The sequence below is a fragment of the Melanostigma gelatinosum genome (assembly GCF_949748355.1).
Source record: "Melanostigma gelatinosum genome assembly, chromosome: 11".
Classification (NCBI taxonomy): Eukaryota; Metazoa; Chordata; class Actinopteri; order Perciformes; family Zoarcidae; genus Melanostigma; species Melanostigma gelatinosum.
In genome coordinates this window covers 7,093,369-7,107,936 of record NC_136644.1, presented here as the reverse complement: position 1 = coordinate 7,107,936, position 14,568 = coordinate 7,093,369, and the positions used below count along the sequence as shown (strand labels likewise).

At 45.6% G+C, this 14,568-nt stretch overlaps 1 protein-coding gene across 2 annotated transcripts in view; it reads left to right on the top strand.

The window, feature by feature from the left end:
- Nucleotides 1-487: 487 nt before the first annotated feature.
- The window catches only part of septin9b (septin 9b), a gene marked incomplete at its 5' end in the record, with an annotated part of 63,006 nt that continues 48,925 nt past the window's right edge, over nucleotides 488-14,568 (top strand). The window contains one exon of one of the 2 annotated variants that reach the window (XM_079277885.1): nucleotides 488-577. In XM_079277885.1, coding sequence (XP_079134011.1) covers nucleotides 556-577 — 22 coding nt within the window. Of the gene's footprint in view, nucleotides 578-13,393; nucleotides 13,508-14,568 lie in introns of those variants that run through there. The other variant, XM_079277884.1, reaches the window with a different exon arrangement.

Sequence of the window (14,568 nt, the reverse complement as noted above, 5' to 3'; positions counted from 1 at the left end):
TTATTTATAACAAGTTTACCACAGACATATTGAATAATCCAGAGTTAGGGATGTTATTGCAAAATATTCCTCTGATCAGTCGATAGCAATTCATTCTTATTTCAAGGCAGTGGCTGAATAAAACTTGTTTTTAATAGTTATTGTTTTTCTTTGCCTAAAACACTGTGCCCCAACACTGGTTATAATCTGTGCGATCTCCAATTGGTATCCGTGCGTAAAAGCGCGTCAGGGAACTCCCCCCTCCACCACCCCCCTGTGCGCACACATGGTCGTGCGGTCTCGGGACACACAACTTAAGTGCACATCGTTAAACTGAGCGGATCACACGGCATTTCTGCATCTGCTCTGCCCGCAGTCGCACAGTGTCGTCACGCACTGGGAGAGGGCCGCGCAAAAAACAAGTGCAGGGGAAAACCGACACAACAGAGTCGACTCCGGCTTCCTGGGACGACGGAACCGCACGAGTGAATAAGACAGTTGCAGGTTTCCTCTGAGGACCAAAGCGCTGCGCTTGACTGACGACCGAGAGAACTGGACCAGCAGCAAACCCGGAGCATGAAGAAGACTCCAAATTCAGGTACAGAGGTTTAAAAAAAAAAAAAAAAAAACTATGCTAGAATACACTTAATTATGGGAACTAATTTAGTCAGATATCAAGTGATCTAAACTCCACAGAAGAATAATTGTAATCAATTGTGCATAAACATGTGACCTACTTTCGATACAGGCTTAAATCTAATTTTTAAAATACTTTTGATATGTTTGCATGTCAAAGTATCGCACACAAGCTTTGTCACAAAATGTCTTTCTGTGTCAAAAAAAAAAGCACTGCTGAATTTTTTTTTTATCTCAACTTTATTTATCTGTTTTCTTTTTTTTATATCACTTTCCAACTTGCCAAACTCTGTCACTTAGTCGTCGCCCCCTCTGTTGTTTTGGGCCAGTTTTTTTGGCTGAGTGTGCAGCACCCAGGGGAGCACCTCGGGGTCCCCTGGCTATTAAAGTCTGATGTGCATCATCATCTGTCCTTCTCAGCCTGACCTTCTGTATGGATGCACTGGCCCCTTCAGGCTGTGCTCTCTGCATGGACTCATAGTGCTGAGAGTGCTTTAACAAACGTTTTTGTCCGTTTGCTCGCTCACAATATCATTGTGAATGCTTTTTGCCTGCTCGTGTGTGCTTCTGCCTTGTACATGCGTGGCACAACATGCAAGTGGGTGTCATACAACACACATCTCTGGCTTTGCTCAGGCCCCATCTGTGCGTGCCCTCCCCCTCAACATTTGGAAACACTGGATGGGCTCTGGGGAGAAAAATAAAAGTGCTCGAGATTAAACAGACACAAAAATGTGGCACAAGCCGATGCTACCGGCCTGTGCTATTATCATGCAAGGTTTGGGCCACGGGCTACAAGGTGGCGTTCACCATGCAGTTTCGGCAGGACGGGAAATGCCAGGGCCGGCGCTCAGTGACTGCCATGGGCGTCGGTTGGGAAGGCAGGCTGCTGTTCATCCGGGACGACGTTTCCGGGCGGCGCTTTCTCTGCGACACGGGGGCGCAGAGGAGCGTTGTGCCTGCATCGCGGGTGGACATGCTGACGAACGGGCAGGGCCCCCCGCTGGAAGCCGCGAACGGTACCCCCATACGCACTTTTGGGACACGGTGCCTGGAGCTATGTTTTATGGGGCAGCGTTTCAGCTGGGACTTTGTTACTGCCAAAATTGCCATTCCCCTGCTTGGCGCGGATTTCCTATGCGCTTATGGACTATTGGTGGACGTCAAGGGCCGCCGCCTGATAAATGCTGTGACTTTTTGCTCTTACCCATGTACACTAAGTGGAGCGGGCTCTACCAGGTTGACTAACATGCTTGCAGCGGCTGATGAGTTTCTGCATCTGCTGGCCGAGTTCCCAGACCTCTCGCAGCCCACCTTCTCCTCCTCCACGGTCAAGCATGGGGTGGAGCATCACATCTCTACCACCGGCCCACCGGTACATGCCCGGGCCCGGCGCCTAGATCCGGCAAAGCTCACCATCGATCGATAGAGTTTGAAAACATGGAGCACCTGGGCATCATTCGCCGCTCCGACAGTCCATGGGCTTCACCCCTGCACATGGCCCCGAAGCCTGGGGGCGGGTGGCGCCCGTGTGGAGATTATCGCCGGCTCAACGAGGCAACAATCCCGGACCGCTATCCGGTTCCACATATCCAAGACTTTTCTACCCACTTGTCGGAGAGCGTGGTGTTTTCGAAAGTGGACCTGGTACGAGGTTACCATCAAGTGCCCGTTCACCTGCTGGACATTCCCAAGACTGCGCTGATCACTCCGTTCGGCCTGTTTGAGTTCTTGAGGATGCCGTTTGGCCTAAAAAACGCAGCGCAGACGTTCCAGCGTCTAATGGACACGGTGCTGAGGGACCTGCCTTTCCTGTTCGTCTACCTGGATGACATCCTGGTTCAGGGAATAGAAATATGGGAAAGATCATATAGAGGCCAGAGACCGGCCTGTTGAAGAAGTCTTATCACTAACTGACAGTTTCTATATCTGGAGATCCTCACGCAGCACCCTCAATCTATTTGCTGCTGTCTTTATAAAGTGGTAGATTAGTAGCTTAGCAGATGGACAGACTGCTGGGGAGACTGGCAGAGGGCAACGACAGTGGCCTCGTCCCTTTTAGGTGAGTGATGAGAACAGTTTTCAGGGAACAAAGAAAGTCCAAATGCGACTAGAAAGGTGCAGTCTGCAGATCTTTACCGGGTGTGCCTGCAAAGACCACTGCTGTATTGTTTGATTGAATAAATACAACCTGCATTCAGTAATCCCTGTCTAGACATAGACTGTAAGCGTTGTAAAACACTCTTCATTCAAACACAAAAACAAGCAGCGATGTGTGCAGACAGACACACAGGTGCACACTCACTCACGGTCACAGTTGTGCAGAGGTGTAATCGAGAGCAGCTATCATCTGCTTATAAAGAGCTGGAGCCGTGGTGTGAAAAACCCTTTTCAAATTAAATCCCTATCAGCTTATGTTGTTGTAATGTCCTACTATCTGAATTGTTAAAGATATACCGTAAAAGCAGCACAATACCTCAATGTGTCAAAAAAAACCTACAACTTCAAAGCTCTGTTTTTACCCCAAATGCTTTTTGGGAAGAATGCATTCGATTCATCTTCTCTCCAGTCGCACGCGCTTGATTTCACTCTCCCGAGTGGGAGCATTGTGTCGTCCCTCGGATCACTGACAAAAAAATATGTTGGAAAGTCCAGTGAGACCTGGAGCTTGTTGGGCTTAATGAACTAGACGTACCCACGTTGTTCTGTAGTTTCAAGTAATGTGACCCTGAATGAACAGGGAGAGCCAGTGGAGTAAATGCACTGTTCCTTTTTCTCTCTCTGTCTTCCCACGCATGAGAGATCCCAGTCCGCTCTGCTATATATTCTCATGGCTGGGTCATTTTTCAAAACAGGCTCGTCCTCAGCTTGAATAGACTCCTTTGTGGTGAACACTTGCTGGAGGCTGGTTAATAAGTGGCTTTGTTGGATTCATTTTTTTAATAGACTATTTGATAAAAACTCAGGGAAGCGTTCTTGATGTTGACTCCGCGGAGGGAGTTGACGGATGTGCTATTTTTAGGGTGGCCATGTTAGAACCGTTGACTTCACATAGAACATGGACTGACTACCACAATGTCTTTGGGAAACATACTCATCTCTGTCAGCTTTACAAGGAAATGGCTAATTATTACAATGACTCAACGTCTCAGCGCTGTGCAGCACACTAGAGGGGGCGATGGCCAGGATTTAGCCTGCCGGATTAGATGTGCTGTAGTGGGGGACATGTGCAGACTTTGGCCCACATACTACGATATTTGACTCGACTGAATTTTGTTCGGGCACGTTAAACTGGGAATGTACTTCTCATGAGAACATGTCACTTATATAATACAGGTCTGGAACTGAAAAGTGAAGCCAATGCTAAAGTGCCTTGAACTTGCATTCTTTCTAATGGCCATCAGGGGGCGACTCTTGACCCACCTTCGTTGTGTGGACTTTTAGGAATTTGTATGCATTGGGAGTAAGTACGAGTTGAAAGGCTTCAGCGTGGGCCAAAGAAGAACCCACAACATTTTAGAGTTTTGGAGGAATCTTCTCGTTGATTTTTCAAATTGTTGTCAATCAGTTTCTATCTACAGACTAACTGTGCGATGGATTCATTGCTTCACAGCTTAATTCAAGCAGGTCATAAGAGTAGAAATACTAATCGATGCCCACTGCCCATCACTGTAAAAGTTACAACAACACATGACTGAGCTCCAGCTGGTCACAGATCAGCGCAGTCATTCAGTTGGACGAGCTACCTCTGGGTCATCATGTCATCCATCCTCCCACTGAAACACACCAGTAAGGTCCCACAGAGAACGAGCAGATGAGGGGAGTCAATGCAGCTCTTTCTTTCCCTCCAACAATGGCTCTTCAGTGACAGCTGAGGTAGATTCCCCTCAGTCATGAGTCATATATTGGCCCCGGACTGCCACCACATTCATCACGACTCCCTGGGATGATACAGCGTTGCTATTCATCGGTGAGCGTCTCATTTAATTCACTACCTTAAGAGTCAAGCTGCCAAGCACTCCGGTTCATATAATCCTCATCACATTAAAACCCCTGCTCGAAAGCCTCCATGAGTATAATACTACCTTTTTATCAGACTTCTTTCGTGAGTGCCAAGTACAAAAGCTCCCCGTCTGAGCCCCCGAGGGCTGCCTTGGATACCGGTTACTCTGCAGAAGTTTCTCTCATTGAAAGGACTGAACTTCTTTCCCCTTTGATCAACTTTCCTGCAGCTATCAGCCAAATCTTTTTCTCTCCAACTACAGGAAGTGACACATCCGTCTCACGTGGTTTTATCTCTCTCCTCGCAGCTGTAATTCCTATCTGATTAAAACTTTGGGCTCTGAACAGCTGACCCATGCTTCATCGATGCAGGCGTGCCATGCAGGAGACCTCTCTCCCTGCTGAATAGTCCCGTAGACCCCTCGTGCTGCACACAAATGCAAGTATGGCATCATCTGCCACTGTGTCAGAGTCTGGCTATAAATAGAGATGGCCGATGATGACTTCAGCCGAACAAAGCCCCTTGTGAGTAACATAAGGATGAAAACGGGCACATGTCACTGCTGCTCAGCGTGATGAGCAGCAGGCCAGCCGTGAATGATTGCGCCCCGTGTTCATGAAGAGAAAACACCTGATGTTACAAGCAGACGCCATTAGTAAAGCATCGGCTGATCACAGCGAGAGCGTTTGTGTGTCAGTGATGACATGATGTCGTAAAAAGAATAACATGTGTGCGTTCTGTCTCGTGTCAGAGAGGTTTTGTTTGTGTATGGATATGGATGTACAAAGATGGAAAAGGATCCAGAGCAAAATAAAGCTTTCTAACTCTTTTCCCAACCTTAACACTGAAGCCACTCGTACCATTTCAATTCTAGACGTTAGTTCACTGTACTCTTCCAACAATTTTGCCGAGGATTTCTACTTGAGCTTTTTGCATTCATTAAAGTGACTCACTTACTGGACTCCTTCAAAGTCATCCAGAGCGAAGCTGAGGGAAAATCCAGAGTCCTGGAGATACTGTAACGACAAAAGATTATGAAAATATGAAATTCATCGTCGGTGAGGATTCGCCATCTTCTCCTAGTTTGTACATTTCGAGTGATGCTCCCAGTGAACGTATACGTTTCGGTTAACTGAGGGCTGCAGCGACATATCAGATATTGTCTCGCCGGCTTATTAACCAGGTGGAGAATTATGCTCAGAAATGGGGGAAATACCTGGACTTAGTGGAAGGTCACATAACAAAGGCCGTGAGCTCGACCCCTCTCAGATGCCGGACCGTCTGTGATGACCCAATCGTTATGATGTATTTGGATGTATGACCACGGCCAGTGTGACCTTATGTATGTTTCCTTTATTATAAAATCAGGATCTATTATTGTCATATTGAATATTAGTTATGTATCTATCATAATAAATCAAATTGGTCTGTATTATTGGCTGGTATTAACTTTATCTCAGATTTTATCTCAGATTTTTTCTCAGATGTCAATATCTGTATTTGCTGTAAAATAAAAAAAAAAGCCAGTGTTAGTCGGGCCCTGCCAACAAGTTATCTGTTTGTTTTTTAACACTACAAGAGAATAAAGCTCATAAAATAGAAAAGAAACATTCTGTCCCCCATTCATTTTCTATGGAGCAGCTCCGGACTTTATACTCTCTTCTCTGATTTTTGGCTTTTGGAGAGTGAGTAGCTCATCTTCACAAATATTGAGCTAAGATTCCCAGGGCATGGAAATAACATGTTCTTCAGCTCAGTCGTCTAATTAGGAAATCAGTTGCTCGTGAATTATTCACGCTATTGCGTCATGGATCAGTGTAACGCTGCATAGAGGCAGCATGTTTTTCCACACTCGGCCGTCCATTTATTTGGGACGTGCACTCCGTCGCCAAACTCCACATGCACAGAGATCACCGCAGAGCTCATGCGTGTATTTGCATGTGCATGTGTGTCTTGTGCGTATGTAGAGTGTGTGTGTGTGTGTGTAGACTGTCTGGGTCCGACTTGTGGATTTAGACATCAGGAGCATGGCACGCTGATTACAGAGGTCCAAAGCCATCAGGAAACCACAGGAACTCTCTTCCCGTTCTCCCTCCTTTCTCCTCTTTTCTCTCTTGCTCCGGCATCATCCCTCCGTCAGTTTCGGGCTAATTTGCGGAGATGGAGGTGAAACAGCGGGCCTCGGGCTAATGCTCTGCCTAATGATAATCAGCCAAATCGCATAGCTCTGCTTCTCTCGTCCGTGCTCCGTCCAAGCTTACGTTCACTCAATTACCCCAAGCAGTGTGTGCTGTAACAGCACACAGGCCAATGAGGTACATTACACACTGTAGCAAACGCTAAGCGCTGCAGACAGGCTGTTATTCTTCCAGCTTAACTCATTTCATATGGATTTGTGAAGGCAACATTTCTTATTCTTGATTCTATGCCACTCAAAAAGGGGAGTTTTTACGCAAAATCCTGCAGAATAGATAAAAGAATTTGCAAATGTCCACATACGTACTTATCAATTGCTACAGCAGACTCCTTCTTTCCTGCAAGGGATCTGGAAATTTGAGGGTATCCCATTTGTACGTATCCTGCAGCCAGCTCCCACTCACGTCTAATGATTACCTTATGGTGAGGAGGAAATAGCCAGCAGTGTTACCACAGCCATGCTGGGACAGACAGACTGCACTACTAGCACTTCTACACCCTCTGACCGTCCACATGACCTGAGAGCGGGATTGAAATAGTCAGAGACCTGGAAGAGAGGAGCCGTCGTGACTTCTAGGTTAAAGGCATGGGGTATTTCTGTGAACTGTGAGTGTGTTTCTCCGTGTGTGTGTGTGTGTGTGTGTCATGAGTACCAGGGTCATGTATTGGTTGTCGTCATGATTTCTTTTCTTCTTTTCTGGTTCTCGAAGGGGATTGGCTGAGTGCATCGCAGCGTTAACTGCTGACTCAACATCGGTAATGAGTTTTTTTTGCACTTTGTTTTGACTGCCGATTTTATGAGCTGTGAAACATCTTCAGCGGTTGTGAATTTGTGATAAGCTCTTCGTAATTATAGAGGTCAGAGTTTCTGTGTGGGGCTTTCGCTTTTCAGTGGATTATTCATGCCGCTCGAGGACATTTAGTTCAGCCTCATTTTAGATTTAGTTGTGTTTTTAACCATGCTCGTGGCAAGGTCTTCTATACACTAGGAGGTCTAACCAATGAAGATCAGATCATTCATGCTAATTATCTGATCTTAGCATGCTAATATGCTAAGCCTAAGATGGTGAGACTGGTAAATACATAGACTGTATATATGAAATGGACGTAGTCACCGTGACGTCACTAATTGGGTTTGTCGACTGCTGTTTTGAAGCCTCGTATTTGGCATGTTGGCAGTCGCCATCTTGTTTTTCTGCAACCAGATGTGACACCAGAGCGCGGAGCTATGTACAACCAAAACGCTGAGTAAGACATTTGTATGCGACCCAAAAGGTTCAAATTGTCATGAACTGAAAACACACTGTCAACCTGTCTATCATAAGGTAACCACGCCCTAAAGCATACCCTGCTTTATGGTCTATTTTCCTCTAAATGGACCATAATTTACAAAATGAACATCCTGCTTTATTGAAGAAGACTTGAAACCATCGTGATTGAGACCATAAACTCATCTTTATAATGTTTACTGAGGTAATAAATCTAGTGAGCGGTAGGGTCATTTTCTCATAGACCTCTATACAATCAGACTTCCTCCGGACGTAGGAGGGTAGGTAAGCAGGGAAGGGGCCATTGGCCCGCCCTACTCCAAGTCCCTGGCCCGATTTGGCGTTGCGGATGCTGTAATCCCATCGCATTACGGTCTCTAGAATTACTTTATATTGTTAAATTTCCCGGTATATGTTAATGAGTACATGGGAACCGCAAGTGGGTTTCCCGAAAAAGATTTAGAAATTGCATACAAATGATATGTTTACAATTCCCAGACGATCACTCATACCTTTTTATTGACTCCAGGCTCACTTTGTTCACTTAACCCAGCAGTTCTGAAAATACCACACTCGTGACTGGGAAGCAGACTCAGAGATACGGCTTTCATCTTTTGACCTGACATGCATTGAATATGTTTGATGCAATGTAAAACACACAAATGACATCAAGTCACTGAGTTTACATTGAAGAACAGCAGGCAAGCGTCTCTCTCCTCCGTTTCTCTCCCCTACACTTCCATTCAGGGGGAACCGTTTGTGGGACCATGTGGCTGCCATCAGGCCAGACTGGGAAGTCTGTTTGGAAAATAGAGATACAGTCAGAGCTTCAGTCAGCATTGATGTCTACTCACGATCTTAAAATGTCTGAATAACTGCTGGACTTATTCTGGGTGGTGCATTGCTTTTAAGAGGTCTGCTGGACAAAAACCTCACAGCTGTAAAAAACTAAAAAACACATCATCTTCATCATTGCGGTTCCTCCAGATCACTCGGATGACGATGGCTCTCGGTGATGTTTAGAAAATGGGTTGCCAGTTATTTGGTATTTCCCCCAATTAGGTAGAAAAGCACTTAGAAAATGAAAAGTGAAATCCTTCTGGAACAAGCAATGGGAGCTCCCCTGTGTTTACAAAAAAAAGAATGCATTCCCTCACGTTTGCATGAGAACGTGGGGTCCGCTTTTCAATTTGGCTTGTGCGGATGAGTGATGTGAAGAGTTGTGTACATGCCCCATGTTGGACGTGTAGGCTGGAGCTGCAGCAGCAGGGGACACAAATGAGGACAGCGCCTCTCTGTCTCTCTCTCTCTGTCTCTCTCTCTCTGTCTCTCTCTCTCTGTGTGCATGTGTGCATGTTGCTGATGAGGCATTGCATGGGGAAGATGAGTGCCGCGTAGCGCTCTGGTGAGGTCATGAGACTGTGGCTAGCAGCTCCAACCACTCTCTTTTTCATTCTCCACCGTCTCCTCGAAGCTGTTATGTTTTGGAGAAAGGAGCTTTGTTGTGGACTTGAGGGGATAAAGTGTGCAGTGTGTGCGTGTCGTTAATGCCTGTTAGGCCTCTTAGAGTGCGCTAGCATTTGATAATGTGCAACACATCGACCTAGTGGTGGTGTGAGAGATTTAATTTGACACCGAACCACAAATCAATACACCGAAGGCGTCTCCCGCAGCGCCATGGCACCCTTTCCAGTTCAGTTTGTGTAGATCCGCCTCGACATGCGTTTATTTCACGCCCGATGACACAAGCGGCTCCTCTTCCTCATCTCCTTCCTCACCTTATCTCCTTTCTTCTTCCCCTCCATTTACCTCTTTCACTACTTCCCCCTGCTCTCTCCTCCTCCTCTCCTTTCATGTTTTATCGTGGTCCCACTGTTCTTTCTCCTTCATTGTGCATCGCTGCCCCGCAGGCATCCCTTTAGTGTTGGCTGGCATGCTGGTGAGTTTTTTTTCTTTGCTTTGCTTGACTGTTATATAACTGAATTTAGCATGTTTGAGTCACGCGTTCGGCCATAGGTCGTGCTCTAAAGTGACGGCTTACATTAATGTGCACCCCAAGGCTCACCATCCACCCGTAGTCAATGTGTGATACACTGTTTTTTTGTGGATGGGGGGGGGGGGGGGGGGGGGGTTGTGTAAGTGTGTGTGTGTTGGAGTTTTTCTCGCATGAGTGAAGAAGCACACGTGTCCGTCTGTGCCTCATGACCATCTGCGTTGTTGGCTGCAAATATAGGTTATATACGTTTGGTCCCTGGGGGACCGCGGAGGTCCACGAAATCTTTGGTTGATTAGAAAATTAAAAAAAAAAAAAAATTCTCTAAACATGAATCTGTCCATTATTTTAATAGTTCAGCAGTGTATGAAAGATAACCGGTATCTTTATGCATGGCAGTGGTACTAATAGGCCATCACTCATTTTTTGTTTCCACGTTTAAAATGAAAACATCAATTTGAATCGCTTGTCTGCATGATTATCATGCAATTGACAGACAATGTTGATGTTGGCATTGGTATCAGCTGACACGGTATGTTTATAAAAGGCAGTGGCACGGCCTCCCTCCTCACTGTACCTGTTTAAAATGAAAACATGAATATATGAACCTGAATAGCTTAGTAATGAATGCAAAATAAAGAGGTATACACGGTACCAGGCCCAGTTTACTATAAAACACAATTTTATACAATATATATAGACGGGGGTCCCTGCTCCATCTCTCTGTTTGGGGGTCCTTGGCCTGAAAGACGTTGAAGACCCCTGCTTGTTTACAGGGTGTACTGTCATGCGAGAGGAATCTGCTCAGATAACCCATTGAGTTTGTGTGTGTGTCTGGTTTTAAGTGGCTGTTCGAGTGTACGTATGCGTTTGTTTTCAGTTTGAGATGGTACGCGCGTGTGTGTGTGTGTGTGTGTGTGTGTGTGTGTGTGTGCCCAGGTCACTGTTCTGAGACCAGAGGAGCACACTGCAGGTTGGACCCGGGGTTCAGGTTTGAGTGTGCGGCGGAGATGTAATTTGGCTTCATCCAACAAAAAAAAAAAGAGAAAAGAACCTTTTCACCAACAACTTTAAATAAGTCATGCTACAGTGCCACATGTGTCCTGAAACACATGGTGTACATGTGCTTACGTGTTTGTCGGAACAGTGAGTCAACAAATGCATCAGCACATGTTGTGTGTTTTTTTGACCCCGACCCTGTGATTAACTGCAGCGTTTTAAGTCTGGAAAATGATCGCGAGACGGCAGAACGAGCCAAAAAAGACACGTCTCTATTTTTAAAACCACTCTTTTGTCACAGCACCGGCATCCAGCTTCACAGATGGCTTCAGCATCTAAATGCTCATTTGGAATTGTTTCTGATTTTATCATCTTATCACCTTGATCAGAATTTAGATGCTGGTTCCATGTGTGCCCTTTGATTTACTTCAGCTGATTTTATTTTACAGGAATACAGTACAGAATATGGACAACGTATACCAGAATACACTTGTGAGCAGTTTTGTTATCTTTCTTTGCCCTTCAAAATAAAACAATCTGGATTTGACTGTTGTATGACTATATATAGACGTATAAATAGGCACCATAATGGCAATTATCGTAGCACTATTACATGTTTAACATGACATAAAATCAACCCAATTTCATCTTGACTCGCACCCTCAAATAGCCATTAAGACCAAAACGTTAACGTTCCGACTCAAACATTTAAAGAGATGGATAAATCTCGATGCATAGGCTTATATAAATCCTGTTTTATTCTGATCTTTAGAACTAGTCAGACTAAATCTACTCACTGTGCAGCCACACTTGAATATCCTTAATCTGCCTCCTCTGCTCTGCTTCTCCTCACTTTTGCATTACGGATGTCAGAAAAGGCCTCAGGACTGCAGGGTATAGTGTGTGTGTGTGTGTGTGTGTGTGTGGGGTGGCTTGTATCTCTCAGAATGCTCCACCCATCTACCATTTGTGTTTGTATTATAAATGTATATTTTGAAATGTAAAATAGAGCTGACTTCATACCAGAGCAGGTGAGACAGAGAGAGGCGTTTGTTATGCATGAAGAAATACCAGGTCATAGCCTGATCCATGTTACAAGATACATGTTCCTACGGGGTCCAACTGCCTGGGTGTGCTGCTGTGTGTACATTTAAAAGACAAAGGTCGAGGAGGGATGCTCCTTGTAAGAAAGAGGAAGAGGAAGCGAGCTGTTGGGCTGTGCCTTCTCTCCCCGACACAAAAACAAAAGATGGGTGTGTGTGTGTGTGTGTGTCAGATTGTGTCTGTGTGTTGTGTTTTCTTGGGAGTTTCTCACCAAGACGACGGCTCGCTGATCAACCTGACCTCACTCTCATCTCGCCCAAATACCAGCGAGGCTTGGTCAGTGTCCCCTGACATCCATAGCGTCCTCGTTTGTGACTCCTGACTTTGTCAAACTGCAAGTTTAGGGTTAGAGTCGTGTTGGATGACGTATGTATGTGTGTGTGTGTGTGCTGCTCCTGTAACGATGGTGATTTTTGCCGTGGACGTGAATTCTCTGAAATAATGATACACTTACTCTGAGCATCATGACGAACATCAGATGTCCAGTCATTTCCTGCAGAAATGAAACTGGGAGACGATCAGCTGATGTGCGGGAGGGTCAACAAAGTTATTTGCTGATATCGTGTAACACTTATTATTATTACTATTATTTTATAAACAGTACTTATTAAGAAGCACTATATGCACGAGGACCCTGGACTGAGAATACTCTTCATTTCACTCAGCACTTATAACTGTATGTGGGTTTCTACACCCCGATTAGAATGGTGATGATGACGTGTGTTGTTGGTATAGTGCAGGATGTCTTGGTGGACTGCTGGAGTTTTTCTCTGTTTTAAGTGGACTGAGTTTGTTTTCAGATTAGGAACTTTGGTCAAAGGGCCAAGGATCCATTTCAAAGACACAATAGGACTGTGTTTGTTTGTGAGGGAGACTAGCTTCAGTATCAAGGGAGTCGTAAGAAAAGCATCGGAGAAAGCGGAAAGAGAAAAAAGGTAAAAAAGTGTCAGCTTGTGTGTTTCTGGGATAAAAAGGCTGCATCGTGTGTGTGTGTGCGTGTGTGTGTGAGTGTGTGTGTGGGAACGAGAGCGAGAGAGACGGCAAAGAAAGCAACTCCATATGACTCGCACACGGCTGCGGACGTCTGCTTCGTTCACTTGTTATCCTGACAGACTGAAGACATTATATCTTGGAGGAAGTAAGAGCAACGGAGACGGGGGGGGGGGGAGGAAAGAGGGAGGGTTTGAAAGAGGGGGACAGGGTGACTAAGTCAGGAGAAAGGGGAAGTCTTTCATGAAGAAGAAGAAAAAAGCAGGGGAGAGAAAAAGGAGAGGTTACATGTGGCTATTTGAGGTAGCCGTTGAGTTATGGAGAGAGACAGAATAGCTGGTAAGTTGTGGCTTTTTCCAACTCATTTCAATACTTTAACGCTGAGAAGGCTTTCTTCTTCTTTCTTACTCGTTTCTTTGTCAGACTGCAGAGGAAGCAGCTTCTTAGCAGTGCATGGCAACTAGACGCCACCCTGGTAGTGTTTTCTTTACAGTTTGGGTGGGAGACATCTGTCTGTGTGTGTGTGTGTGTGTGTGCGTGTGCGTGTGTGTGTGTGTGTGTCTCCATGTTAACTTCACCCCTCCAATCTATTTATCATATACATATGTTGTCTGAGCCACACAAACTGAGCTCTCCACACACGTTCTCTCTCATTCTCATTGAAAGGACAGCCACAGCTTAGCTGGCGGAGCAAACAGTGAGTAGACCTCATGTGACGGGCTGTCAAAGACGACTTCCCAGAGTCAGGAAACGTAATCTCCCGGATGCAAAGTGGCTGCTGTACCGTAATTGGCAGCCTCGGGGGGGTTCGGATACCCCGACTGAACAGCGTACGCGACCACGATCCGACTACAGACGGATGAAGTTCAATCTTCAAGCCGTCATCACGTGATGATGCACTTTAAGCCGAGGAGTCCGATTAATTCTCACTGACACAGATGGTTTATTTCAGGTCGCGGGGAGTGAAGGCAGAGCTCATATCTCAGCTAATATTGTTTTTGACAGACGGCAGACTCTTTTGAGGAATGCTCAGCATGCATCAGAGTCCGTTTACTGTCTTGCATCTGTGTCTGTCTCTGTCCTCTTCTCAACAGAGGTCCTTGTTTCCTTTAACCAGTTGCTCTTTGTTGATTTTATTTGTTAAGTGCTACTGGAGATTCAGAGGACCTTCTGGTGGCTGAGTTCAGCGAGCCGTGTGATGCATGCAGACGCGCCGTGCACCCGTTTTTTATTACCACTTGGTGGCAGCGTTGTCATTTTTGTCCTCTTTAGTGCAGCCACCGTTTCCCCCTGTGAAGTCCTGTGAAATGTTCCATCTGGATGATTCATATTTTTGCAGACAGAGGGATTTTTTTTTTTTTGTTCATGGGAGAGGTGGAGGAATTTTGTGGAACTGTGTG